The sequence below is a fragment of the Scardinius erythrophthalmus genome, assembly GCF_964197995.2.
Source record: "Scardinius erythrophthalmus genome assembly, chromosome: 11".
Taxonomy (NCBI): Eukaryota; Metazoa; Chordata; class Actinopteri; order Cypriniformes; family Leuciscidae; genus Scardinius; species Scardinius erythrophthalmus.
This window is the reverse complement of record NC_138231.1, coordinates 43,572,775-43,599,398: the sequence shown is the minus strand read 5'-3', so window position 1 is coordinate 43,599,398 and position 26,624 is coordinate 43,572,775. Positions and strand designations below refer to the sequence as shown.

The window sequence follows — 26,624 nt, the reverse complement described above, 5'->3', positions numbered from 1 at the left end:
ATTGCGTGTTATAAAGTCAGAATTGCGAGAGAGAAACTATTCTGAGGTAAAAAAAGAAGAAAAAAGTCTTTTTTTTCCTTAGAATTGGACTTTATATCTCACAATTCTGAGAAAAGATGTCAGAATTGCGAGATATAAACTCGCAATTATGTGTTATAAAGTCAGAATTGCGAGATATAAAGTCAGAATTCTGACTTTATTTCACGCAATTGCGACTTTATATCACGCAATTCTGACTTTATATCACTCAATTCTGACTTTATTTCACGCAATTGCGACTATTTCACGCAATTCTGACTTTATATCTCGCAATTCTGACTTTAACACTCAATTCTGACTTTATTTCACGCAGTTGCGACTATTTCACGCAATTCTGACTATATCTCGCAATTCTGACTTTATTTCATGCAATTCTGACTTTATATCTCGCAATTCTGACTTTATAACACGCAATTCTGACTTTATTTCATGCAATTCTGACTTTATATCACGCAATTCTGACTTTATATCTCGCAATTCTGAGAAATAAAGTCAGAATTGCGAGATGTAAACTCGCAATTGTGAGATAAAAAGTCGCAATTATCTTTTAAAATGTTTTATTCTGTGGCGGAAACAAGCTTCCATAAATATGGGCTGTTAAAATTAGAATCTTTTTCTTTATAAAACACAATGAAAATGTATTGTAATGATAATTTCTCATTTAATGAGAAAACTGTAATTTAATTAGCTTCACACACATGCATGAATATTAATACATGCATACTAAAATATAAATATAATACAAAATGACATAACAGATGAAAAGTTAAAAATAGATCACCTATGTAATACTAGTTTCATTGCTTTGAACACCATAAACGCTGATTTTTGACACATGCACTGTATGCATTTGGGTATTATTGATACAAATTTCCTTATAACAAAAAAAAAAAAAACTAAAGTAGAAAATAATGTCACTTAATGCATGGATCGCATAGCTATCTGATTAGTTAAAACGGTTCAGCATTTACACCTGACCACAAGTATCTCTGCAAAACAAATATAAATCTGATCTTCAGTTCCTGCGCTATATGCAAGTTTAACGTTCAAGTCAACGAAAGCAACAGATACAAGCTACACTTTATGAATCATCAGCTAATCAAGATCAGAGAGCGTTATAGGAGAGGTCATATTATCTGGCTATGCGTGTTTCAGTAGCGCTGTCATTTACCATGGTTATGTCATATACCAATGATAAGTGAAAAGAGCACCTCATGAAAAACACACACACCAATAAAGTGGTACTTTAACACAAGTCATTTTATCCTGCATGTGCAATATTGTAGGGGTGTAACAATATATCTTAATACAAAACTGCAACTCGATGTATCGTAGACAGTGGCAATCTGTATTATGGATAGTTCACCCAAAATAAAATGTATTGTGTGAGAAAAAAATCAAGTTTTCAGAGTTTTAGTGTCAGAACTGCATTAAACTGCTATATATAATGTATAATAATGCTACGGGGGAATATTTGTGGTTCTTAATAATGCGAAACGTCTGATGTTAGCAGTAAAAGTGTCCTACACTATTTTAAATATATCTAGTCAGTGAAAGAGTGCAAGCATATTCATCTAAAAAATTCTGTATTTTCATCTTCAGAATCATGAATATTGTTATTCTGGCGTCTCTATTGTCCTGTGCTTTGGGTTTCAGCACCAAGTCCAAGCCTGTTCATTTACACACACAATGTAACACCAAATCAGTATTTTAATCAACAGTAACATTTTATTTGTTATCCTTTTATCACATGTCTTGGAGTATCACAGTAATATGGTATCGTGAGTTGAGTTAAATACCTTTTGACTAGTAAACAAAAGTCCAAATCATAGTCTCTGCTGCACCAATTTAACTGATATAAATAGTGTAGAACATTGCATAGAAACTGTGTCTATTCCTCGTTTAGTGAGATCAAATCATAAATCTACTGCAGGATCTAGAAAAAATCTAATTGTTATTAAACCAGAAAATGTTGCTATTGGTAATCAAAAACAATTTTTAAAGCTAGGTCTTTTAAACATTAGATCACTCACACCTAAGGCAGTTATTGTAAATGAAATAGTCACAGATAATAGCTTCGATGTACTTTGCCTTACTGAAACCTGGCTTAAACCAAATGATTATTTCGGTCTAAATGAGTCTACTCCATCAGGATACTCCTATAAGCACGAGCCCCGTCTGAATGGTCGTGGCGGCGGTGTTGCAACAATCTATAGAGATTTTCTCAATGTTACTCAGAAAACGGGTTATAAGTTTATTTCATTTGAAGTACTTGTACTAAATGTTACGCTCTTAGATGATAGAAAAACATCCCTATTATCTCTAGCCTTGGCTACCGTATATAGACCGCCTGGGCCTTACGCTGATTTCCTAAAAGAGTTTGCAGATTTTCTCTCAGACCTATTAGTTAACTTCGATAAAGCATTAATTGTTGGAGACTTTAATATCCATGTAGATAATCAAAATGATGCGTTAGGGGCTGCGTTTACTGATTTATTAAACTCCTTTGGGGTCAAGCAAAACATTACCGGACCGACTCATCGATTTAATCATACACTCGATTTAATTATATCACATGGAACCGATCCAACCGATATAGATATCATTCCACAAAGTGACGATGTCACTGACCATTACATGGTAACTTGCATATTACGTACTCCTGTAATATATCATGCTGCGCCGCGTTATCGATTAGGCAGAACAATCCTTCCATCCACCATAGATAATTTTTCAAACAGCTTATCGGATCTGTCTCAGCTGCTCAGTGAACCCAAACAAACAGATGAACTTGAGGAATTAACTAGCACTATGAGCACCATTCTCTCTGGATCATTGGATATTGTTGCGCCCATTAGATTAAAAAAGGTCAGAGAGAAAAGTAAAGCACCATGGTACAACAGTACTACGCGTGTTCTAAAGAGAGAAACCCGTAATTTAGAGCGTAAATGGAAACAAACCAACTTAGAGGTCTTTAGAATCGCATGGAAAGACAGTATGTCACGTTATAAAAAGGCCCTAAAAGCGGCCAGGGCTGAGCATCTACGCAAACTAATAGAAAACAACCATAACAATCCTAAGTTCTTATTTAACACCGTGGCGAGACTAACAAATAAACAGATGTCTCCTGAACAAAGTATTCCATTACAGTTTAGTAGTAATGATTTCATGAAGTTCTTCACTGAGAAAATAGAAAACATCAGAACCACAATTGTAAACGTTCAATCCTCAATCGCGCCTTATAATTCAGCCTCAATTATCACGCCGCAAGAACAATTACAGTGCTTTTCAACTATAGAACAAAAAGAGTTAAATAAATTTATCATTTCCTCTAAAACAACAACATGTTTATTAGATCCCATACCAACTAAACTATTGAAAGAAGTGTTACCTGTAGTGGAAGAGCCTCTCCTCAATATTATTAACTCGTCTTTATCTTTAGGTCATGTTCCAAGAACATTTAAATTGGCAGTTATAAAACCTCTCATTAAGAAACCACAATTAGATCCGAATAATCTAGTAAATTATAGACCCATTTCAAATCTACCTTTTATGTCTAAAATACTAGAAAAAGTTGTGTCCGCTCAACTGGGCTCTTTCTTACAAGAAAATGACACCTATGAAAAGTTTCAGTCTGGATTCAGGCCGCATCATAGCACTGAAACTGCGCTCGTTAAAATCACAAATGATTTACTTTTAGCTTCTGACCAAGGCTGTATCTCAATATTAGTTTTACTTGATCTTAGTGCTGCGTTCGATACTATAGATCACACAATACTCTTAGATCGACTACAAAATTATACTGGTGTTCAAGGACAAGCATTAAGCTGGTTTAGATCGTATTTATCTGACCGCTACCATTTTGTTTATTTAAATGGAGAAAAATCTATCATAACTCCAGTAAACTATGGAGTGCCGCAGGGATCTGTGTTAGGCCCTCTATTATTCTCAATATATATGCTGCCACTTGGAAATATTATAAGGAAACATGGAATTAGTTTCCATTGTTATGCTGATGACACTCAAATCTATATTTCATCACGGCCAGATGAAAACGCTAAATTATCCAAATTGACAGAGTGTGTTAAAGATATAAAAGATTGGATGACGCATAATTTTCTTTTATTAAATCCAGACAAGACAGAGGTACTACTTATCGGTTCAAAAAACCACCCACAAAACCTCTCACAATACAACTTTAACATAGTAGGATGTCCTGTTACTTCATCCTCTACAGTAAAAGACCTGGGTGTTATATTAGACTGCAACCTGTCTTTTGAAAATCATATTTCATATGTTACAAGAACAGCCTTTTTCCACCTTAGAAACATTGCTAAGCTACGTAATATGCTATCAGTTTCTGACGCAGAAAAGTTAGTTCATGCATTCATGACCTCGAGACTAGATTACTGTAATGCGTTATTAGCCGGTTGTCCTGCATCCTTAATAAACAAGCTACAGTTAGTCCAAAATGCCGCCGCTAGAGTTCTTACTAGATCAAGAAAATATGATCATATAACACCGATTTTATCATCCCTACATTGGTTACCTATAAAGTCCCGTATTAATTACAAGGTATTGCTACTGACTTATAAAGCCCTAAACGGCTTAGCTCCAGTCTATTTAACCGATCTTCTATCGCCCTATAATCCATCGCGCTCTTTAAGATCACTAAATTCGAGGCTTTTGGTCATACCTAGGATATCCAGATCCACCAAAGGAGGGAGAGCATTTTCACATTTAGCACCAAAACTCTGGAATAGTCTTCCTGATACTGTTCGTTGCTCAGACTCACTCTCCCAGTTTAAAACTAGATTAAAGACGCATCTCTTCAGCCAGGCATTCATATAATACTTTTAATCCTACAGTTAAATCCGACCTCTAGTTCATAAACGCCAGAGGAGAACTGGCCCCCGACTGAGCCCGGGTTCTCCCAAGGTTTTTTTTTCTCCATTAGGTCACCTGATGGAGTTTTTCGGTTCCTTGCCACTGTTGCCTTTGGCTTGCTCAGTTGGGGATATTTGGGGATATTTAATTGAATTAATCAATCAACGATACTATTGATCAGCATTACCGAACGTAGACGTTCCACTAGAAACAAACATTGATGTATTGTTCTAATTTATTACTGTGAAGCTGCTTTGATACAACCTGTGTTGTGAAAAGCGCTATATAAATAAACTTGACTTGACTTGACTTGACTTGAGTGTCGTGATATGTATTGAATCATGACATGAGGGATTTGCTACACCCCTACAGTATTGGTTTAAATTGAAAACAAAGTCAAGTCCCTATGATCCGTTTCTGTTTCCCTTTGACGTGCATCACATTACGCCAGTTCAGTGTGTTTCTCTCTCAGCAGTGTAACATGAAAGCACATGTTTAAGCGCGTCACGTCTCCAAGCCTCCGCATTCCTCCGCCACACTCCCGCTCCTCATAGAAACGGCGCACACTCCTACACTGCTTTTGGCCCTTTGACTGGACTCTGTAACCACCACCAGCCCGTCCCGCGCTCGCACATCGCCGCGAGGACACAGTGTGTTAGTGTTTTGTCTGCTGTAGACTGCCTCTTTTGTTTGTCTATGCAAAATGAGAAACAATGTGACTCTTGACCCTTTCTCTTTCTTTATCTGCTGTGTTTCAGCCTGACCTTTAGCATGTCAAGTCCACCGAGAGACGAGCTCACTCCCCCGGTTCCCCTCGACACCAACCCTTGTTAATAGCTAAACCATGAACGGCAGCGTTCATGACCGAGGAAAGGTTGTCGGTTTTCCCCCTTTTCATTTGAGAGCCGTGTATTTGCAATGAATGATTTGAGATGCCACTTGATTTGAGATGCGTGTGGCCGACTGCAAATGCAAATCACCTCAGCCAACGTGACGAAGAAGGGTGATTTGTTAAAGAGTAAATGTTTGATTTGTTCTGGCTGGATGGTGTCTTCATATTAAAGACCCCGTGAAGTCAGAAGTGTTAGTTGCTATATGCTAGTGTACTCTTAAATGTTGGCTAAGCAGCTTTTAGCAGATATTCTCAATGGAAATGAACTACTTTCTCTTCTGAGAGTACAGACCAAAATCCACATTCACATGCTCAATCAAACACTCGTTCCCCCATCAAATCATGTCCTTCTCTCTGAAACGGCCTTGAAACATGATTTGCTAGAGTCTGGTCAGTGATGTTATTTTAAAAAAATGGTCAAACCCTTTGATTTGAGAGTAAAGAAAAGTCGGCACACTGCCACTGCTTCCAGTGAGTCGCTTTATTGGACTGTACGACGTTTCGACCCAAAGGTCTTCATCAGTTCAGTTTTAAAGGGATACTTCACCTCTGGAAAGATGAATGTGTATTTAAAATGGGTCATTTATGTAGAAGAAGCTTTCTAGACTGAGAGCTTTCTAGACTGAGAAAAGCCAGAAAATGTATTTTTGGCTCATGTGGATGAAAGACAACAACTCCCAGAATGCACTTGCTTCGCTGCCCTAGGAGGCCACTCCCAAGCCACGCCTACCGGTAAGAGCGTGCAGTTTAAAACAACAAGGCTAGGCTACTAGTGAGTCTCCGTGACTTCGAGATCGCCCAAAATGTCCGGGATTCGGCTTTTGCGTTCTACAGTCGCCATTCATCATGTTTACTGTGGCGCGCAGGACGAGGCTGACGGCCGCGGGAGAACGATGAGCGGCCGGTGGCGTGATTAGCGTACTGATGAGCGACAGAGGAGCGGGAATTTTCTTAGCAATGTTAAAACGCACATCAACCAATCATTTGTTTAGCACTCATGTAAACTTTACATTCAGATTCACCAATCGGAATGAATTCAGTTAGATTGAAACAAAAGGTGTGCATGTAAAAAATGAATGGCGACTGCAGAAAGCAAAAGCCGAATCCCGGACATTTTGGACGATCTCGACGGCCGGACACGTCCAGGAAAAAGAGGATGGTAACCCCTACTACTCAGAACAAGAGCCTGCTAGCTAAGCTTCCAAAGAAAGACGGTTGACACTAGTTGTACATTCTGTGAGTGAGATCCCCCTATGGGCGGGTTGAGAACATGCGGGACAGCGCCTCCTACTGGCTGTAGTCTCTCACCTCTGGCCGAAAAATCCTCCGATGACGCAAAATGACGATTTTTGCGTCATCGGAGGATTTTTTTCCAGACAAAAAATACATAAATCTCTCGTCTCAGGGAGATATGAGGAAGGGAAGCATGATAATTCGAAAACACTACAGGTTTTCTACTGATACAAAGCTTAATGCTAAATCCTGAAGTATCCCTTTAAAGCAGCCGTGACCCAGAAACTGAAGAGCTACTTTCTGCTTGATCACCGTTTTCCAGTGAAGCAAGAGCGACTGCCCCCATTACAACCTCAGTGAAGTGAAACCTTTGGATACAAGCCTGATCCGAGCCAGAAAACCGCTTGCCGACATCAAGTATCTCAGATGTCCAGCAGCAGTGAAGAGTGCTGAGCTTTCAGCTTTTATTTATACCTTCATCCAGCGTCTGAGAGAGCTCTCTGTGCCCGTCCTGCCCCAGAAACCAGGCGAACAATCAGCCTCACAATAGCATCTTTATTTCCTTGTTTTTTGGGACTTCCTGTCCTGATCCTGTTGGCGGGATAAGCAGCGGGAGCTCTTCATTCCTGCTGTGTCATGCATCCAATGAGAAGAAAAGACTCAAAGCAGAGTCATATTCGGCACTTCTGTAGCATTTGCCCCCTCAAGTCCGCCAGTCAAGGTTTCGTTTCCACTGTCAAACTTCTTAGAATGATGTTTCTCAGTGAATTAGGCCTCTAAACGATTTCACACATTCAGAAGTAAAATCTCAGTAAGTAAAACACAGATTATAGCCTACATATTTACTCCAGAAACTAACTCAGTGATAGATGGACCTCTCAACCTTTACACAAATCCAATGCAACTTTGAGGGGACCAAGCCAAACATGATTATGTATTTCTACTCAGCTAGCGAAACTAGTTATCAACCAGATGGCAAACACTAATACCTTTTCATATACTGTCTACTTTTTTTTGTGTGTATAACAGTAATAAACACGGAGAATGCGAGCATTGTTTGGTCAGGCTCTGGCGTTCTCAACGTTGTCAAAATAAAAGTCACAACAACAAGCGCGGCTTACGTCACTCAGAGTTCCTACTGGCGGTGCGAATGCAAGTGAATCGAGGAAATAATAGACTGATTAATTGATTGATTATCCAAATCATTAGTTGAAGCCCCAGTGCAAACTCTGCTTCACAAAAAATAAATTGAACCTATTACTGCTTATTAATAGTTAGTAAGGTAGATTCTGAAAACTCACCCTCAAGTTGTTCTAAACCTGTATGAATGAACACAAAATATATTTTTAAGAATGTCGGTAACCAAACAGTTTTCATTTTTGGGTGAACTATCTAACTATACACCTTTAAGAGTTGTAGAATAAGGTCATGCAGAGTAAGGCATTAATATGTGCTTTAAGTACTAATATCCTAGTAATATGCATGCTAATAAGCACTTAGTTAGAGAGTATTGGACCCTAAACTAAAGTGTTACCAATGATTTGTAATAGAAATTTGCAGTCTTGGTGTTCAGTTCATTGGGTGGTGAATATCAATCATCACAATTACAATAAAGGCTTTTCATAGGAACAATTTCCCTCATTAAAAATACATTTCCCTTCAACTCTTGTCAGATGCTGATGATTGAGTGAGCGAGTCCAGCGCAAACAGAGAAGTGCTCATGTTGAAGCCCCGCTGTTTTCTGTCACTGGTGTTGGAGAGCTGACTGAACAGCACTGGTTTCACCCATAGACTGTATACAAGTATTTACGTAGTGTCCGTGACGTCACCCATGGGTTTCTGCTGAAGCCCAAAGTGGGCGGAGCTGGCCGTCGCCATCTTGGTGGCGCGTCACTCCCGGATAACCGAAAATGTGCAGCGAGGCGGATTAGCTGAGGTGACGTGACGCTAACACACAGCAGACAAACGGCTAGTAGTGACATCCACCTGTCAATCAAGTGGCCACGCCCTTAATTATGCAGAACTTTAAGGCTTAATATAATTTAAACGGATGAGTTATAAAAAAAAATCACCACCCTCACAGTCGTCATGAAGGACAAAATTAGCTATAGACCAAAACCACTTTTAGTACCAGACTGTAAACATGTTTTCTTCAGCTGGTAAAGTTGGGCAATTTAACATGGAGGAGATGCAGATTTGACTCACTTTTGCAGCCGGTCTCTAGTGGCCAGTGGATGAACTGCAGTTTAACTCACTTTCGTGTTGGTTTCAAGAGAGAGACATGAAGGTTGCCGATTGGTTTCACCCAAGGTCTGAACATTAATGATTTGGTCTATTTGACATCTGTCTCTTCTCTGTGTTGATGCAGCCGCAAAACCGGTCAGTACAATGTCCAGAGGAGCAAAGGCCCCGCGGCGGCCCCGTACCAGCGCTGCAGCTCGCAGGACTCTCTGGACGAGCAGGTCATGGTGGACTACTTTAAAGAGCTGGAGATCATCCAGCGCAGTGGAGACGCTGAGACGCAGGAGGACGAGCCGCTGAAGGTGGCTGACGGTGAGAGCAGTCCTGCACCACTGTCTGATTTTCTAATACTTCTCTTTCATGATTAAAAAAAAAAAAAAAATTAGCCTAATTTTTTATTTAGTATTTTTTCATGACAATGAAAGTAAACAATGTTTAGGTTTTTTTGCATTCACCAATCACTTTTTAGGTTTCAGGATTTTTTTTAACCAAACTTTGTTTAAAGATGATTCTCAACTATGCCATGAAAGATAAAACTGAATGAACTGATTTTACCATTTTACTTTATGCAATATGTGTATAAAATGGTCATACAAGGGTTTTCCCATTCAATACACTGTATCTAATTTGCTTATCAGTGTATCCTTAGGGCAACATGCAATGAAAGAAGAAGTGTAATAATGGGAGTAATAGTTGGCAACATTTTCATTATAATATCTAATATTTCATAAGAAATAATGTTATGTAATTTCTTTCCCTGTTCACTTGTTGTGTCTCCCCAAAATGCCTGATAAACATGATGTACATGTTTGATTTACAGTCCTCTACAGTGGACATGTATGAAATCAGTGCCCTGTTCTGTAACAGAAAGTCATATTTTGATTAGAAACCCCATAACATTTTCTTGAGATGTTGATTTATACCAATAAACAATTTGAAAATGATGATTTGATCGCTAAATTAATGTCAGTCATTTTTAAAGACCAAGCATTTGGTAACAGGACATCCCGACTGAGAACTGTGTCAGAGAAAATCACTAAAATATAATGTCCTAAACTCTGGACAGTTGGTCCCAGGAGCTTAATTATATAATTGTTAATGCGGATTAGCTAGACTGTGTTGAGAATGATGACAAACCACGTCGTCACTAGCCAAGTTTCCATCCGCCTATTTTTATGTGAACTTTGGGATCTCGCACAAAAAAAAAAAAAAACACTGGATGGAAATGCATAAATTCAAAACATTATGCGCTCAGTTGAGATAAGAAAACATAAACTACGATGAGAACTGAATAAATCCCTCTGTGCGCATTTAAAAAAAAAGTCATGTGACTTTGCATGATGGGCCGGCATAACTGGACCAACCATTGGACCGATCTCGTTGCACAGTATCTGGAAAGTTGTTTTGCTCATTCTGAAATGCCTGAACCAAAGTCTGTCGTCAAATGATGGCAGCATCATTATTTTATTTTTACACAGAGGTCTGTTAGTAAAATCTGTTGACTTTAGCTATTTTTGCTGCATTATATGCCGATGGTTACAGTTTTGGGCGCATTATTTGTCCTTCAAACATTGCTCTTTAAATATAATAAGCATCAGCTGTTTGAAAAGTTACCCACATTGGTTTTTGACCTTTGAAAATGGGTAAAGTTCAACAATTTACTCATGGAGTCACATTTAGATCCACATTTCTCTGGAAATGAACAATATTGGGCCTTAAAATGAACATTTCTGAAAGAGAAAAGTTTGTTAAGAACCAAAATCTAAAAGGATATTAAGATATCTTAAACTCTTGAGTTATAGGTATGCAGACTTTGGGGGAAAGAAAATGTTTCCCCATTTTTGAACTGTCACTGTTGGCATATAATGCTACAAAGATTGCTGAAGTCAACAGATTTCACTAAAGGACCTTCCAATCTATGTAAAAGCAAAATAATGATGCTGCCATCTTTCTAAAGTCATTTTTACCTTCCTGTGATTTGGCTCCAAATCTCAGGTCAAATTGATCATTTTGACTCCACTCATATTCAATAAATATTAATTCATGAAATTTAATATTTTGCCCTTTATCATTTATCACAGAAAAAAATATGAACAAAATGTAAAATTTGAGCTGGGGAAGTTTCTGAAATTAGTTTGAATTGAGACAAAATTCTGTAAACGGCTTAAATCGTCTGGATTCAGTCTGTGTTTCTGAGCCTCTGTTTGTGGATTAAACTCGACAGATCTTGCTCAAACACTTGGTGAGTCATTCACAACATTATTTTGTGTTGCTAAGCTCCAACGTAAAAGTCTTAATTGCAAAATATTGTGATGACAAATGGGTTCTTGTACATTTTCAACATATTTTCTGCTGAGTTCAGCATGCTATGCGAAGCAAGATTAAAACATGACTTGCACTTGTGCTTCTGCCAGACTGCTGGCACACACAGCACACGTGAACCCTGCCAGCCGGCGGTCCCTGGATCCTGAAGTGTTGAACGTCATATTAAAGTGGTGGTATAATGCCCTTTTCACAAGATGGAAAATAAGTCTCTGATGTCCCCAGAGTGTGCATGAGAAGTTTTAGCTCAAAATACCCCACAGATATTTTTATATAGCATGTTAAAGTTGTCACTTTTTGAGGGTGAGCAAAAACACACTGTTTTGTGTCTGTTCCTTTAAATGCAAATGAGCTGCTGCTCCCGGCGCAGGGGGCGGAGCTTCAACAGCTTGCACTCGCACTGTAAATTTAAAAAACTTTTAGCCTTTTATGTTCAACGTTTCTGAATGATTAACTTTGCAGATGTTGTTTATGCTCAAACAGCAACATTACACAATAACTAAAGTTAGAAAAGTCAAATCATAATCAACCCCCCCTTTAAATGTCTTGCGTTCTCTTTTACCTTTAAATAGAAGGCCGTAAAACGTCTTAGAAATCTTGAATAGCATAGAGGACAGTCGTGTGTGTTGTGGGCTCTGAGATGATGTGAATTTCAAAATTAGATGGACTGAAATTAGATCTGTCACTTTAAAAATAGAAATAGAGCATTCACATTGTCTAAATATCATACCACAATGGTTGACCTGTTGACTTCATACCACAAGTTAAATTTTTCCAAAATTCTTTCAATTTGTCATGATTTGACACAGCAATGTGTTTAATATATTCTACGTTTTTACATTGTTTTTTAGTTTCTTAATCTAAACACATTGCTCAAGGCAGTGTATTTGTGGCATTGTTTATATTCCTCCATGTTTAAGGACAATAGGCGTAACTTACAGGAAGAACCCACAATTAAAGCCACAGACGGAGATCGTCGTGGACGATCAGCAGGAGTTGTTTGTCCCCGAAAGGAACCGCAAACTGTGACTTCCTCAACTCCTGTGAGCGTCTGCATTGTGAAGCTACCGGAAGAGGAAGATATTTCTGCTTCCTCTCAGAGCTAAATTAACGTCTTCCTCCTCACCACGGTTGTGATGAAAATAACACATTGAGACACATATGTCATTTATCCTGTGTGATTCATAAAAGGTGTTAAATCACTGAGGAAAATAACAAGAATGATGGCCTTAGTTCAGCTGATAGCGAGTGTCAACATGAATCCCAGAACTCCTGGCTGTATTTCACTCGGTGTCAGAGATCTCCAGGCCATATAGACTGTAAAAGAAGATGGACGACGCTCCTTCACTCTCTTCCATTGTAGAAAAGTCATGCCGGTGTGGTGAACAAATGAGTCCTACTGAAAGATGAGACCCAAGCAATCCGATTGGTTCAAAGCACGTTTTATGGGTAATCGCTTTAGTGCCTATTTTTTTTTTAAATAAATAAACAACATATTTGAGCTTCAAGCATCTACATTCTCGAATGAGAAACTCTTAAAACTACATTTCAATAACAGTCGTATTTTTAAATTTCGCGGTCTTTCTCCTCTGCTATTGACGCAACTTGAGATTTTAAATATTAGCTATAGAATATATACAATTTACATATACAATATACAATTTAATGTAATCTTACCTTGTATATAGCAGCGGGATTTAGCATTCTACATAAAGCTACCACATAATAACACTAAAACAGCTCACGTTAGCTACAAGTTGTCGCGAGAACAGATTTAGATCAGGCATACTACTGGGGTCCTGAGCTCGGACTCATCTCTTCAATAGGACTCATTTGTTCACCACACCAGCAAAGTCCCAAAATGGCGCTGAGATCTTGCGCAGTAGAAACGATTAATACAGTTTACTGCAGAACAACTCATTATGTCGGAGTGAAATATACAGTGTGGGACTGTAGAAATTAAAGATTAAGCGCCAATCTCCTCCCGAAAATACCCAAGAAAAACTGTTGATGCCTCAGTGACTACTTCACTTCACTCAATCACAGCTGTCAATCATGACATCACATCCCCGTTTTTATAGCCTCAAATAATTAACTAAGACCAAACTTATAAAAAAAAAAAAAAACGAACACTAAACTTGCATCAGCGTGATTAAAAACTACCTAAAATGTTAGAAACATCTTTGGAATTTTTTTTTTAAGTGTAATTTGATTGTTTAGTTTTGCCTCACGTCCATTAGACTTCATGAGGAGGGCGGGGTTTATGAGCTATACTGGGACCAGCCACCAGGGGGGCGATCGAGACGCTTTAGCCTCACTTTCCAGCACTTGGTCCAGGCTTATCTTCTTCTCTTCTGTCCTGCAGAGGGGGAGCAGGAGGAGGCGTGGCTGATGGAGGCGGGGCTAGCGACGCTGTTCGACGAATCGGCTTCAGGCAGCGAGGACAGCATCGCTCTGCTGTCGACTCTGACCCGAACGCAAGCGGCCGCCGTGGAGAGGCGCGTGGAAACGCTCAAACAGACGCTACGCAAGCGGAACAAACCATACACTGTCCCAGATGTCCGAGAGATCTTTAAACCATCACCGGATTCACAAAGTAAAGTAAGAAAACGCTGCACACTAGTCCTGCCCCTAATACAGGAGGTCATGTGTGAATAAATGACCATCCGTCTAGAACAAAGATATATGAATGCATTCCGGTTTTAATGTAATTTGGCTTTCTTATCTCCGTTAGATGCATAAACCAGTTACCAACCAGTGATTGGCTCGACTGGGGTGAATGTAAGAAGGGACATTTTGAATCAGTGAATTAGCAGAGATCAGTGTGCCACTGTCCTGTGGTTATTAAAGAACAGTCTGCCTGTTTATTCTTCTCCCAAATGGGTTTATCCAGTCTGAAGCATTGACATGTGATAAAGCTTCAGGATGAAGTTCATGCAGGACATCCAACTAGTGAGCTTTCTGAAATTTTTTTTACAGGCTGTTAACAGTGTCACCAATTACACAGTAGTTAATAAACATTTCAGCAAAGTGTAATGAATAACTGAGAAAATTCCAGTTTGAAGGATCTGCAATGAACCACCGACGTCATTTATTGTGCCGTTTTGAGTAGTTCATTAAGGAAAGCCATAAGCGGTGATTTATGTTTCTGCTGGACACTGCACTAAATAATCCATTTAAAGGGGTGGTAAAATGCCCTTTTCACAAGATGTAAAATAAATCTCTGATGTCCTCAGAGTGTGTATGTGAAGTTTTAGCTCAAAATACCCCACAGATATTTTTATATAGCATGTTAAAATTGTCACTTTTTGAGCGTGAGCAAAAATGCACCGTTTTGTGCCTGTCCCTTTAAATGCAAATGAGCTGCTGCTCCCGGCGCAGGGGGCGGAGCTACAACAGCTTGTGTCCTTTTACCTCACACACACATGCACTGAAAATTTCAAAAACGTTAAGCCTTTTATGTTCAAACCGAAGTCAGACAATGATGGAGAGACTCAAGAAGAATCTGTAAATTGTGTCTGGGGGCGGGGTTTATGTAAATTCTATGGTTAGTGATGTCACTAACTGTCAGGAAGCTTGTGTAGTCTCTACCAGTTTGTTGTAGTCTTTAAAAAATGATTTCTTTAAAAGAAAATATCTCCCTTTGCTTTGAACTTTGAGCGTCGTAACTTTGCAGATGTTGTTTATGCTTGAAAAAAAAACAAAAACCAGTGACTCGAGACTCAACTTGGATTTGAACTGCATGATTCGACAGTGACTTTCTAACAAACTGTAATTGAACTAAAATTGCGGCATCAATTGATAAACAAAATGTCTGTGTCATTGTATGATGATGCACTTCCATGACAACAAAGGAGAAGTAGGAACATAGGGAACACTAGCACACGGAAAACATAAACCTAACAATATGACATTTACTATAAAACTAATTCATGTTTATGCATCATACCTGTCAACTGTTTTACCTTCAGCTCTTATAATTGTTGTTATAATAAGTGTTATAATAGATAAATATTCATTAGCCGCTCAATTGACTCAACTTGCTTGGTGTCTTGAACATGTGACTTGCTCCAGTCTCTGATAGAAAGAGTCACATGATCATGTCGCTGATTCACTGACTGCGTTCTTCACCGAGTCTGAAAGAGTCCCAGATGCCAGTGCGGCCGCACACTTCTGGATCCCTGTGTTTATTGCACATATATTGATGAACGAGTTTGTTTTTAACACAACACCACGCATGCTAACAGTTTGCTTCATTCTCTTGTTGTTCATCACTCTCTTTTCCTGACGAAGCAGGATGAGGCAGGATCCACACACACAAGTGGGAGCAGCAAACTGGAAGTGGAAGGAATGGGTATGTGTCATGAGTTACAGCTTGTGCTTCATTTCAACATGCCTTTAACATTTAACTCCAGGGCAGAGGAAGTCAGCAACACACACACACACACACACACACACACACACACACACACACACACACACACACACACACACACACACACACACACACGTACGTGCTGGAATATCCATTCCTTTTGTTCTTTAAAGAAATGTAACGTTCAGTGTAACTAAAATGAAACATTTTGCTTTATATAAAACGTAACATTGTGTCTAATCACACACTCCTGTACAGAGATACACATGCAGATTATAAAGGATTTTTTTTTCTGAGTGTAATCGTCAATAGACCAGTGGAAATAACTACGACAGAGCTGCTGTAAAGTCATTTCTCGTAAGCGTATGAGAATTCTGAAAGTCATTTTTAGTGCTGGGCTATCTTGTTTTACAGCGTTCATACTTTACCCTGGTTCAGTCCTGGCTGTCAGATTGAGAGATTTCACACTCTACATTTGTAAACATTGGGTTAATATACACTACCGTGCAAAAGTTTGGGGTCGGTAAGATTTTTAATGTTTTTAAAAGAAGTCTCTTCTGCTCACCAAGGCTGCATTTATTTGATAAAAAAAAAACACAGTAATATTGTGAAATATTATGACGATTTAAAATGACTGTTTTATATAATATACTGTACAGTAAAGTGTAATTTATTCCTGTGATCAAAGCTGAATGTTCAGCATCATTACTCCAGTCTTCAGTGTCACATGATCCTTCAGAAATCACTCTAATATGAGGATTTGATGCTCAAGAAACATTCATTATTATTATTAGTGTTGAAAACAGTTGTGTACAATTTTTTTTCAATATTCTTTGATGAATAGAAAGTTCAAAAGAACAGCATTTATTTAAAATAGAATATTTTCTAACATTATAAATGTCTTTACTGTAACTTTTGATCAGTTTAACTCATCCTTGATGAATAAAAGTATTGATTTATTTTATTTATTTCCCCCAAAAATAAAATAAAAATTCTTACTGACCCCAAACTTTTGAGCTGTAGTGTTTAATGTTACAAAAGCTTTAGATTTCAGATAAATGCTGTTCTTCTGAACTTTCTATTCATCATATCATCATGAAATAAACATGTAAAAAACTGTTTTCAACACTGATAATAATCATAAATGTTTCTTGAGCATCAAATCCTCATATTAGAGTGATTTCTGAAGGATCATGTGACACTGAAGACTGGAGTAATGATGCTGAACATTCAGCTTTGATCACAGGAATAAATTACACTTTACTGTATATTAGAAAAAAAACAGAAAACAGATGATTTACATTATAATAAGGGAGTGGAACTCTGTACAAGCCTAGAGTGGCTTCATTCCCTCCTTGCATAGTTTTGTACTTGTACTAAACATGTGCTAAACAAATAAAATAATATTTCACAATATTACTGTTTTTGTTTGTATTTTTAATCAAATAAATGCAGCCTTGGTGAGCAGAAGACACTTCTTTTAAAAACATAAAAAATCTTACTGACCCCAAACTTTTGAACGGTAGTGTATTTATTGACAATGTTAATAACATCAGTTGTGGACACAACTTGTTTCAGATCTATGGGAAATGCTGCGCGTAAAAGTCAGCTTGAGTCTTAAATCAACTGAAACATGCTAACACAAATAAAAGGAAAACAGGAGAAAATGTTTTTCTAGGACTTTATAATTCATCACTGAAGGTGTTTCCCATCTAATCAGAGCATGTGAATATCTGCCCAACTTAAAATAGCGCATGAGACACTATCGAGTTAATGATTGGTTGTTGTCTGTTGCTAAACAACTCGCCGTGACGTGCTAGCTCTGCTTTTTAGACGCTACTTTGCTCATAATGCAGGGTTAAACGCAGCACTCTTTCACAATTACAGGTGTGAGACGCTGCTGTAATCAGACATCACCTGTTAAAGCGTCTTTAACCCATCATCGTCAGAGAGTTGACTGTGGTAAAGTTAGTAAAACAGCGTCTGCCAAATAATGACATGTTTGATTGCTGGACTCTGACTAGCCTGATTTAGTTTAATCAGCAAAGAGTGACGTGAGATCACTGAAGTGTCACTCGAGGACGCCAGTGTGTGTTTTTGCCCATAAATGTTTGTCATAGTTTCACACAGCATGAACTGTTATTGTGTGTTTATGGTTTGGTTAGGTAACGGGGCGGGGCCTGATGTTCCCGGGGGCGGAGCTGACGCCGAGACGGACATTAACCTGGAGGTGTCGTTCTCCGAGCAAGCGCTTATCTACAAAGAAGGGTTGAAGGTTACCCAGCCCCAGAGCGAGGCCGACGACAGGTTACCCGTGAGTCAAGCGTGTGTGTGTGTGTGTGTGTGCACTGGACCAGTGCAACTCACTCTGACTGGTTGCTTAAGGAAAAAGTTTATATTATATTTTTAGATTGCAAGAATGTCAAGTTAAAGATTTAAATCCACTCTGTGCATCTGTGCTCTCAGTGAGTGAACGTGCCCTCTGCTGGCCAGTCTGTGGAACTGCTCTCTTCCCTTTTCAATAATCACTATTACTGTTATATTTAGTTCTACGATCTGAACACTAACACTAGTATTAAAGGAATTTCAGAATTCAAATTTCCTGATCATTTACTCTACTCATCCCCCCCACGTCATCCAAGATGTTCATGTCTTTCTTCAGTTGAAAAGAAATGAAGGTTTTTGAGGAAAACATTCCAGGATTGTTCTCCATATAGTGACTTCAATGGGGTCCAACGGGTCGAAGGTCCAGATGTGAGTTTCAGTGCAGCTTCAAAGTCTCGACACGATCCAGCCGAGGAATAAGAGTCTTATCTAGACAAACCAGCGGACATTTTATAACAAAAATAAACATTTATATACTTTTTAACCACTAATGCTCGTCTTGCACTAGCTCTGCAATGCGACACACATTACGTAATCAGGTTGAAAGGTCAGGCGTGTTCCGGTTCAGAGAGGGAGCGTAGGGCGAAAAAACTCCATCTCATCTTCTCCTCCAACTTCAAAATCGTCCAACATCGTTGTTTTACCTTTCTTTTTTATATATTTTTTTGTAAATGGCGTTTGACTCAGTCTTTGCACGTTTATTTTGTAAACACTGGGTCGGTGCTTACGCCTACGTCACGCTTGACCTTTCAATGTGATTACGTAATGTGTGTCGCATTGCAGAGCTAGTGCAAGACGAGCATTAGTGGTTAAAAAGTATATAAATGTTTATTTTTGTTATAAAATGTCCGCTGGTTTGTCTAGATAAGACTCTTATTCCTCGGCTGGATCGTGTCGAGACTTTGAAGCTGCACTGAAACTCACATCTGGACCATCGACCCGTTGGACCCCATTGAAGACACTATATGGAGAACAATCCTGGAATGTTTTCCTCAAAAACCTTCATTTCTTTTCGACTGAAGAGAGAAAGACATGAACATCTGGGATGACGTGGGGATGAGTAAATTATTAGGGAATTTTAATTCTGAAGTGAACTACTCCTTTAAGTCTTAAAGTTGTCGTCCTGCAGTGTTTGTGCTCCAGACATTAATGATTCCTCAAATCATGTGTCGTCTGTGATGGATGATAAAGCTCCTCTTCCGGCCTGTCGCAGGATTTCAGAGTGTCTCAGGATAAGACGGGACAGACTAAAGTAGGCGATCTCTCCGCTGAGGACATGAAGAAGGTTCGCAGACTGGTCCTGATTGAGATGAGCGCTCTGTTCGACACGTGTGGAATCGAGGTGAAGGCCCATAAAGCTCTCAAGGTCAAAGTGAGAGGTCAGTGCCTCTGATATGTGTGTAGGAAATTTTTTGCTCTTTGTAACTTGAATGGTAAGGTCTGATTATCCCTCGTCTAACTGCTAATTGGTCAAACTAGTTCTGAAAACACAGTCTTAAAGGATTAGTTCACTTTCAAAAAAATGTTTGCTGATAATTTACTCACCCCGATGTCATCCAAGATATCCATGTCTTTCTTTCTTCAGTCGAAAAGAAATTAAGGTTTTTGAGGAAAACTTTCCAGGATTTTTCTACACAGAATGGACTTCAATGGCAACCAACTATACCAATGTTCACAGAAGGTTCAGATGTCCGTCTCAATGCAGCTTCAAAGTCTCGACACGATCCCAGGCGAGAAATAAGAGGCTTATCTCGCGAAACGATCGGACATTTTCACAAATAATATAATATATATATATATACTTTTTAACCATAAATGCTCGTCTTGTACCATCTCTGAGATGCATTACATCATCACGTTGGAAAGGTCACGAAAAAAAATAAAAAAATAAATTAAAACAAAGATGTCGGACGATTTTGAAGTTGGAGGAGAAAATGAGATGGAATTTTTCGCCCTTCTTTACCTTTCTGAACCGGAGAACACAGAAAAATAACTTAGATGACGTGACGCGTGACCTTTCCAATGTGATGACGCAATACGTGGCGCATCTCAGAGATGGTACACGACGAGCATTTGTGGTTAAAACTTTTTTTTTTTTTTTTTGGTGAAAATGTCCGATCGTTTCGCGAGATAAGACTCTTATTTCTCGACTGGGATCGTGTCGAGACGTTGAAGCTGCATTGAGACGGACATCTGTACCTTCTGTGAACATTGGTATAGTTGGTTGCCATTGAAGTCCATTCTGTGTAGAAACATCCTGGAATGTTTTCCTCAAAAATCTTATTTTCTTTTCGACTGAAGAAAGACATGGATATCTTGGATGACATCGGGGTGAGTAAATTATCAGCAAATTTTTTTGAAAGTGAACTAATCCTTTAACACAGTTAAACTGAATAAGAAATCTTGTTGTGTCATCCGTAGAGTCGGGTTTGTTTGGTGTTCCTCTCTCTACACTCCTGGATCAAGACCAGCGGAGGATCCCAGGAGCCAAAGTGCCTCTCATACTGCAGCATGTAAGACTCTCCCTGACGTCCCTTGAGATAAGAAACACGGGTAACACTTTAGTTTAAGGTCCAATTCTCTCTATTAACTAGTTTATCATGCATATTACTAGGATATTGGCTGTTTATTAGTACTTATAAAGCACATATTAATGCCTTATTCTGCATGATCATATCCCTTAATCAACCAATACCTAAATTTAACAACTACCTTACTAACTATTAATAAGCAGTAATCAGGAGTTTATTGAGGCAAAAGTAATAGTTAATAGTGAGAATTGGATCTTAAACTAAAGTGTGACTGAAACATACACATTTACACTGCATTGTTTTGTATTTGATACATCAAATCTGAATGTTACAACTGCCCAGCCCAGGGGGTGAACATGTAAACGACGCCCTAGAAAACCCCTTTACCTGTGCGCTAAAGCTTTCTGGGAAAGGAAAGCATAGTGTTTTCAGGACAGCATCTGCCAGAGGAGAAGTTGAGGATACTGTATGTCCAGGACTTCAGTAATGTCATGTGATGAGAACGGTGTTTGTGTTATGTATGCTACCGTTCAGAAGTCTAGGGTCAGTACCCTTTTTTAAAAAGGAAATCGATACTTTTATTCATCAAGGATGCATTAAATTACAACAGTAAAGACATTTATAATGTTACAAAAGATTCTATTTCAAATAAATGCTGTTCTTTTGAACTTCATCAAGGAATCTTGAAAAATTAAATGTATCACAGTTTCCACAGAAATATGAACTGTTTTCATCACTGATAATAATCATAAATGTTTCTTGAGCATCAACTCATCATATTAGAGTGATTTCTGAAGGATCATGTGACACTGAAGACTGGAGTAATGATGCTGAACATTCAGCTTTGATCACAGGAATAAATTACACTTTACTATATATTCACATAGAAAACAGATGATTTAAGTTGGAATAATATTTCACAAATTTTACTGTATGTTTAATCAAATAAATCAAGCCTTGTGAGCAGAAGAGACTTAGCATTAAAAATCTTACCATCCCCAAACTTTTGAACGATAGTGCACGTACTGTATGTGGTTAGCTGATCTATGCTAGCACTGCTAGTCCATGAGGCTGACTGTGAGTTTGACCGGAGAATGACTTTAAGCTGCTGTTCTTCAGCTGATGTCTCACATCGAGGAGCAGGGCTTGGACACGGAGGGCGTTCTCCGGATACCTGGAGCCGCTACCAGAGTGAAGGCGAGTGTTGTTTCTGTGTGTTATTTCTGTAGTCATTGCATGGTTGTGACCCATTTGCTGGCGTGTGTTTCCCAGGCTGTCTGTCAGGAACTGGAACACAAGTTTTATGAAGGCATGTTTCCGTGGGAGAGCCTGAAGCAGCATGACGCGGCGAGTCTCCTGAAGCTGTTCATCCGGGAGCTGCCGTATCCCCTGCTGACCGTCGAGTACTTCAACGCCTTCATCTCTGTGCTGAGTGAGTGACCGGCGTCGGCGCAGACCATAGACCGTAATGCAGCATGACTCTGTACAGTGAAGCTTAAGGCCCCGATCACACAGAACTTGTTTTTTCCAGTGAGAGGCGCCGTTTTTAAATGGTTTTCTATTGGCAGTGAGTGTTTTGGGCGCTTCACATATTTACATATTCATCTACATGTGGGCGGCATCAGCATGTTCAATAACAGTATATCGCTGAAAAGGTATTTCTAACATACTTTTATCCGTAAGCGGAAAGAACTTTGCTGTTAGTATCGGGGCCTTTAAAGTGTGTGATCTGTGTGTGTGTGTGTGTAACTGATGGTTGTGATTGTGTCTGTTGTGAGCAGAGCTGCCCACTAAGAAACAGCAGCTACAGGCGCTCAATCTGCTGGTGCTCCTGCTCCCAGAACCCAACAGAGACACGCTCAAGGTACGCCCGCTCGCACTCACGTCCCAGACAACAGCACGAGATCCGGCCCACATCTGGGACGCATGAAATCCACATGTGCCAGATGTGGGCCGACACTATGGCCTCGTTTACTCTGCAGGTCTTGAAGCCCAATTCTGATTTGTTTCCTTTATCCGATTTTTTTTGACCGTCCGTTTACACGTTCTTTCAACTCTGACCCATATCCGATTCATGCGTTTACACTCGCCACACTGAAACATCACTCATGCTTAAAGGGTTAACTTCTCTTACACAGATGGACGAACGCGAAATATGCTTGATGCTAGCTCTGCGATACACGCGACGTTCGCCAAACATCAGCATGATTATGAGGCGGAGGAGGACGAAACGTGCCATCATTGCACATGTGCTTCAGTTATTGTGTGTGAGAGAGACCTCAGGACTGGCGGGAGCAGATTGTGGCGGGCTTTAACGAGGAGCGGTCGGTCCGAAATTTTGTTGTGTACGACAATATGTTGTGTCAGCGTGTCCACATTCCTCTCCTACGACGACACAGCGTTTCGTCAGGCCATCCGTTCCTTTGCTGATGCGCATCGGGGTTTCTCTCGTCATCAAACCGCGGAGACGTCGCCTAATGCCTCAGATCCGATCTGCCTGTTCACATGACAGTCGCATTGGCTCATATCTGATTTATTTCCACATATGAATGAGACCTAAAACCGATCTCGAAATATCTGTTTTTTTCCTGTTTACACGGTCATAGAACACATCCGATCTGTGTCACATGTGAGCAAAAAATCGGAATTGGGTCACATTTCACTGACAGTGTAACGAGGCCTAGTGTTGCTGTCCGGGATGAGTTTAGTCCACATTCACCTCACCTCTCCGGACCCAACCTGATCCGACTGTGTCTTCAGGCTCTGATGGAGTTCTTCCAGCGGGTGATCGACCATAAGGACAGGAATAAGATGACCCTGAACAACGTGGCGGTGGTGATGGCGCCCAACATCTTCATGTGTAAGGGCTTCCGCAGTAAGATCAGCGAACAGCAGGAGTTCGCCATGGCCACCGGCACCGCCAACATCGTCCGGCTGCTCATCCGCTACCAGAACCTGCTCTGGACGGTGCGTCACACCTCACGCCTCGCGGATGAGCAATGCTTTCGTCTGGCTTTCCATCAGAAAAGATCTGAAAATCAAGATACGTTCACTTGAGAAGCGAAATGACTTGGAAAATGTAATATCTCAAGACATTTAGGTTGTCAGTGGTAGAAGTCAAGTCAAGTCAGCTTTATTTATACAGCGCCTTTTACAGTACAGATTGTTTCACAGCAGCTTTACAGAGATAACAGGAGAATTATGCGACAAAGTTTGTTTCCAGAAGACAATAGCGTCACAGTCCAGCTTAAGTAAGTTCAGTGATGGTTCATTTCTGTTGTAAAAAAGTTATTAATTTAGTTCATGATGCTGTGATGTCATCGTCCAGCTTAGTTCAGTTCTCATATAATTGTGTCAATGCAGGACGATCAATATTATTGTTGAATATTAAATGTCTCCAACTTAGCAAGCCAAAAGCCAAAGGCGAGAAGAGCGAGTTCTTGTTCAGCGTTCATGTCCGACTAACAGAAGTTTGAAGATCATGATGCTCAAACAAGTCTTTTTTTTTGTGTGTGTCTCAGATTCCCAAGTTCATCCTGAATCAGGTGCGCAAGCATAACACGGAGAACCAGAGGAAGATGAACCGAGACAGAGCGGTTAAAAAGCTCCTGAAGAAGATGGCCTACGACCGCGAGAGAGCCTCTGACAAACAGGAGAAGAACAATGAGGTGAATCACACAAACACTGCAGACCGTTACGCTGAGCTGAAGTATAGCGAGACTTCTGTGTGTGTGTGTGTGTGTGTGTGTGTGAGTCAGTGTTTCCCACCCAGCTGAATGAATCAGAGTTTGAGAATGTGAGCGACTGAAGCGCACAGCTCCACTCTGACACCCAGTGGACGCGCAGCACAACTGCATGCTGGGACTGTCGGAGCAGTGCAGTCTGGGTATCATCATTTGTATGAATATTTCTAAAGCCTCTAAATGATGAAGACTTTGCTGTGTCACCTGATCTCCTGCAGTTCTCCTGTCTCTGATTGATAGTTTAGAGTGTTTTATCCAGTAAAAGTCTTTCAGTGTAACTGTACAAACGTCCTCCTTCAGCTCGAGCTTCACGAGTCTTTCTGTGTCAAATCTGACCTGATTTATCAAGGAAACGCAAGAACAACTTTGATATTGTTATTATATTTCACCTGGACTGAAGCGACTGAGGTTTACTTGATCATCCATCATCATTTATTAGAAAAATATGATCATCAGGCTTTCGAGGAAGGTTTATTTGTTCATCAGTCAATCATCATTGTATTGCACTGCATTATGTTTTAAAACTACAGAGCTGTGATCATAAAACTGAGCATTTAAATATCTTACTAAGACATTATTATTGGCAGATGTTGATATTCAAATGCATTTTATGCAAGTATCTGCTATACTGTAATAAACATCTCATTGATTGAGATCAGAATTAACTCTTTTTGTCCATTTAAATATCAGCATCTGCAGCAAAGTACATATATTTGCTCATATAAGTGAGTTTCCCCCCATATTCTCTCTATAGCAGACTGTACGAGCCATAAAAGCCTGGTGGATCAAATATGATACTCAACAAGAACATAATATGATTAAAATATGATAATATGAGCATCATGATCTTTTGTTTTTAAATATATTTTATCTAAAGGTTCAATAAACTGTTACATGTTTATTTCACATGTCAGGCTCTTAGTGTCCAGGTTGTGACTGGCGAATCTGCAGGGGTTTGCACACGTTTCCCAGGACAGAGTGTGTTTTACTGGAGTACATGTTTGGCTGTAGTGTAGATGTGTGTGTGTTCAGGCTGAAGGAGGCTTCATACGGGTTCAGGCGCCTCAGTTCTCCATGGTGTCCATGGCCGTTCAGCTGACGGAGGATTTGAAGGCCTCGGATGTCCTGGCACGCTTCAGTCAAGAGAGGTGAGCAAACACGCCCTCAGACACCAGTGAATGATGCGCTGTGCTCAGACTGACTGCGAGCTGTGTTACAGGTCTCTGTCTGTGAGAAGAGAAGATCTGTGTCTCTATGAGATGGGAGGAAACATCAGTGAGTATCTCATGAGCCTCACATCCATGAGCGTCACACAGTGCTGAACTCATAAAGTGCAGATAACCGTACAACTGCGTATAGTTCAATAAATAGACTCCTCAACATAGACTTCTCCGATCATACTGGCGATCTATGCAGCTCATGGTAAGATTAAGACGTTTCAGTTTGATTTTACAGACGGTTTTTGTGCTATGAACCGTTTTGGCCACTTGGTGTCCGATTTAAAACCAGGGGTCGGATTCACCAAACATTATTAAGAGTAAAATACTTTCTTAAGGCCCTTTCACACCGGATGCGTAACGAAAAAGCGAATAGTTCGCGTCAAAACCATTCACATCAGCCGCGACGCTGTGACGTTCAGAGCTTCAACATTCCCAAACTTTCACGCCGACAGCTGAGAAAACATGGACACTTCATCATCATCATCATCATCATCATCATCCAGTGAAGACGAGCTTTTCATTTCCTTTAAAAGACAGAAAAGTAGGTTTGGGTGCACCCGATCTTACAGAACAGAGTCTGAAGGGGAGTATGCTAATGTCCACTCTTAGTGTCCTTTTCCTCTCACAGGTGTCCCTGAGGTTTTTCCACAGTTTTTTGCGTCTTCAACTAAACACAGTGCGTTTTGTAGTGTCAATACACATTACATGTAACACACGAAGTAACAAGTTAAAATCATTCGACTAGAAACTGTAGAT

The 26,624-nt window shown here is 39.7% G+C and overlaps 1 protein-coding gene across 9 annotated transcripts in view; it reads left to right on the top strand.

Annotated features, from left to right (window-relative positions):
• arhgap18 (Rho GTPase activating protein 18) overlaps nucleotides 1–26,624 on the top strand; it is a 40,125-nt gene that overhangs the window by 11,010 nt on the left and 2,491 nt on the right. For 3 of the 9 annotated variants that reach the window (XM_081379079.1, XM_081379075.1, XM_081379083.1), the window contains 13 exons: nucleotides 9,420–9,604; nucleotides 13,980–14,215; nucleotides 15,908–15,968; nucleotides 18,155–18,303; nucleotides 19,588–19,753; nucleotides 20,796–20,887; nucleotides 22,025–22,102; nucleotides 22,178–22,337; nucleotides 22,687–22,769; nucleotides 23,666–23,872; nucleotides 24,427–24,573; nucleotides 25,660–25,796; nucleotides 25,868–25,923. In XM_081379079.1, coding sequence (XP_081235205.1) covers nucleotides 9,420–9,604; nucleotides 13,980–14,215; nucleotides 15,908–15,968; nucleotides 18,155–18,303; nucleotides 19,588–19,753; nucleotides 20,796–20,887; nucleotides 22,025–22,102; nucleotides 22,178–22,337; nucleotides 22,687–22,769; nucleotides 23,666–23,872; nucleotides 24,427–24,573; nucleotides 25,660–25,796; nucleotides 25,868–25,923 — 1,757 coding nt within the window. The remainder of the gene's footprint in view (nucleotides 1–9,419; nucleotides 9,605–13,979; nucleotides 14,216–15,907; nucleotides 15,969–18,154; nucleotides 18,304–19,587; nucleotides 19,754–20,795; nucleotides 20,888–22,024; nucleotides 22,103–22,177; nucleotides 22,338–22,686; nucleotides 22,770–23,665; nucleotides 23,873–24,426; nucleotides 24,574–25,659; nucleotides 25,797–25,867; nucleotides 25,924–26,624) is intronic. The other 6 variants (XM_081379081.1, XM_081379077.1, XM_081379082.1 and 3 more) reach the window with 3 other exon arrangements.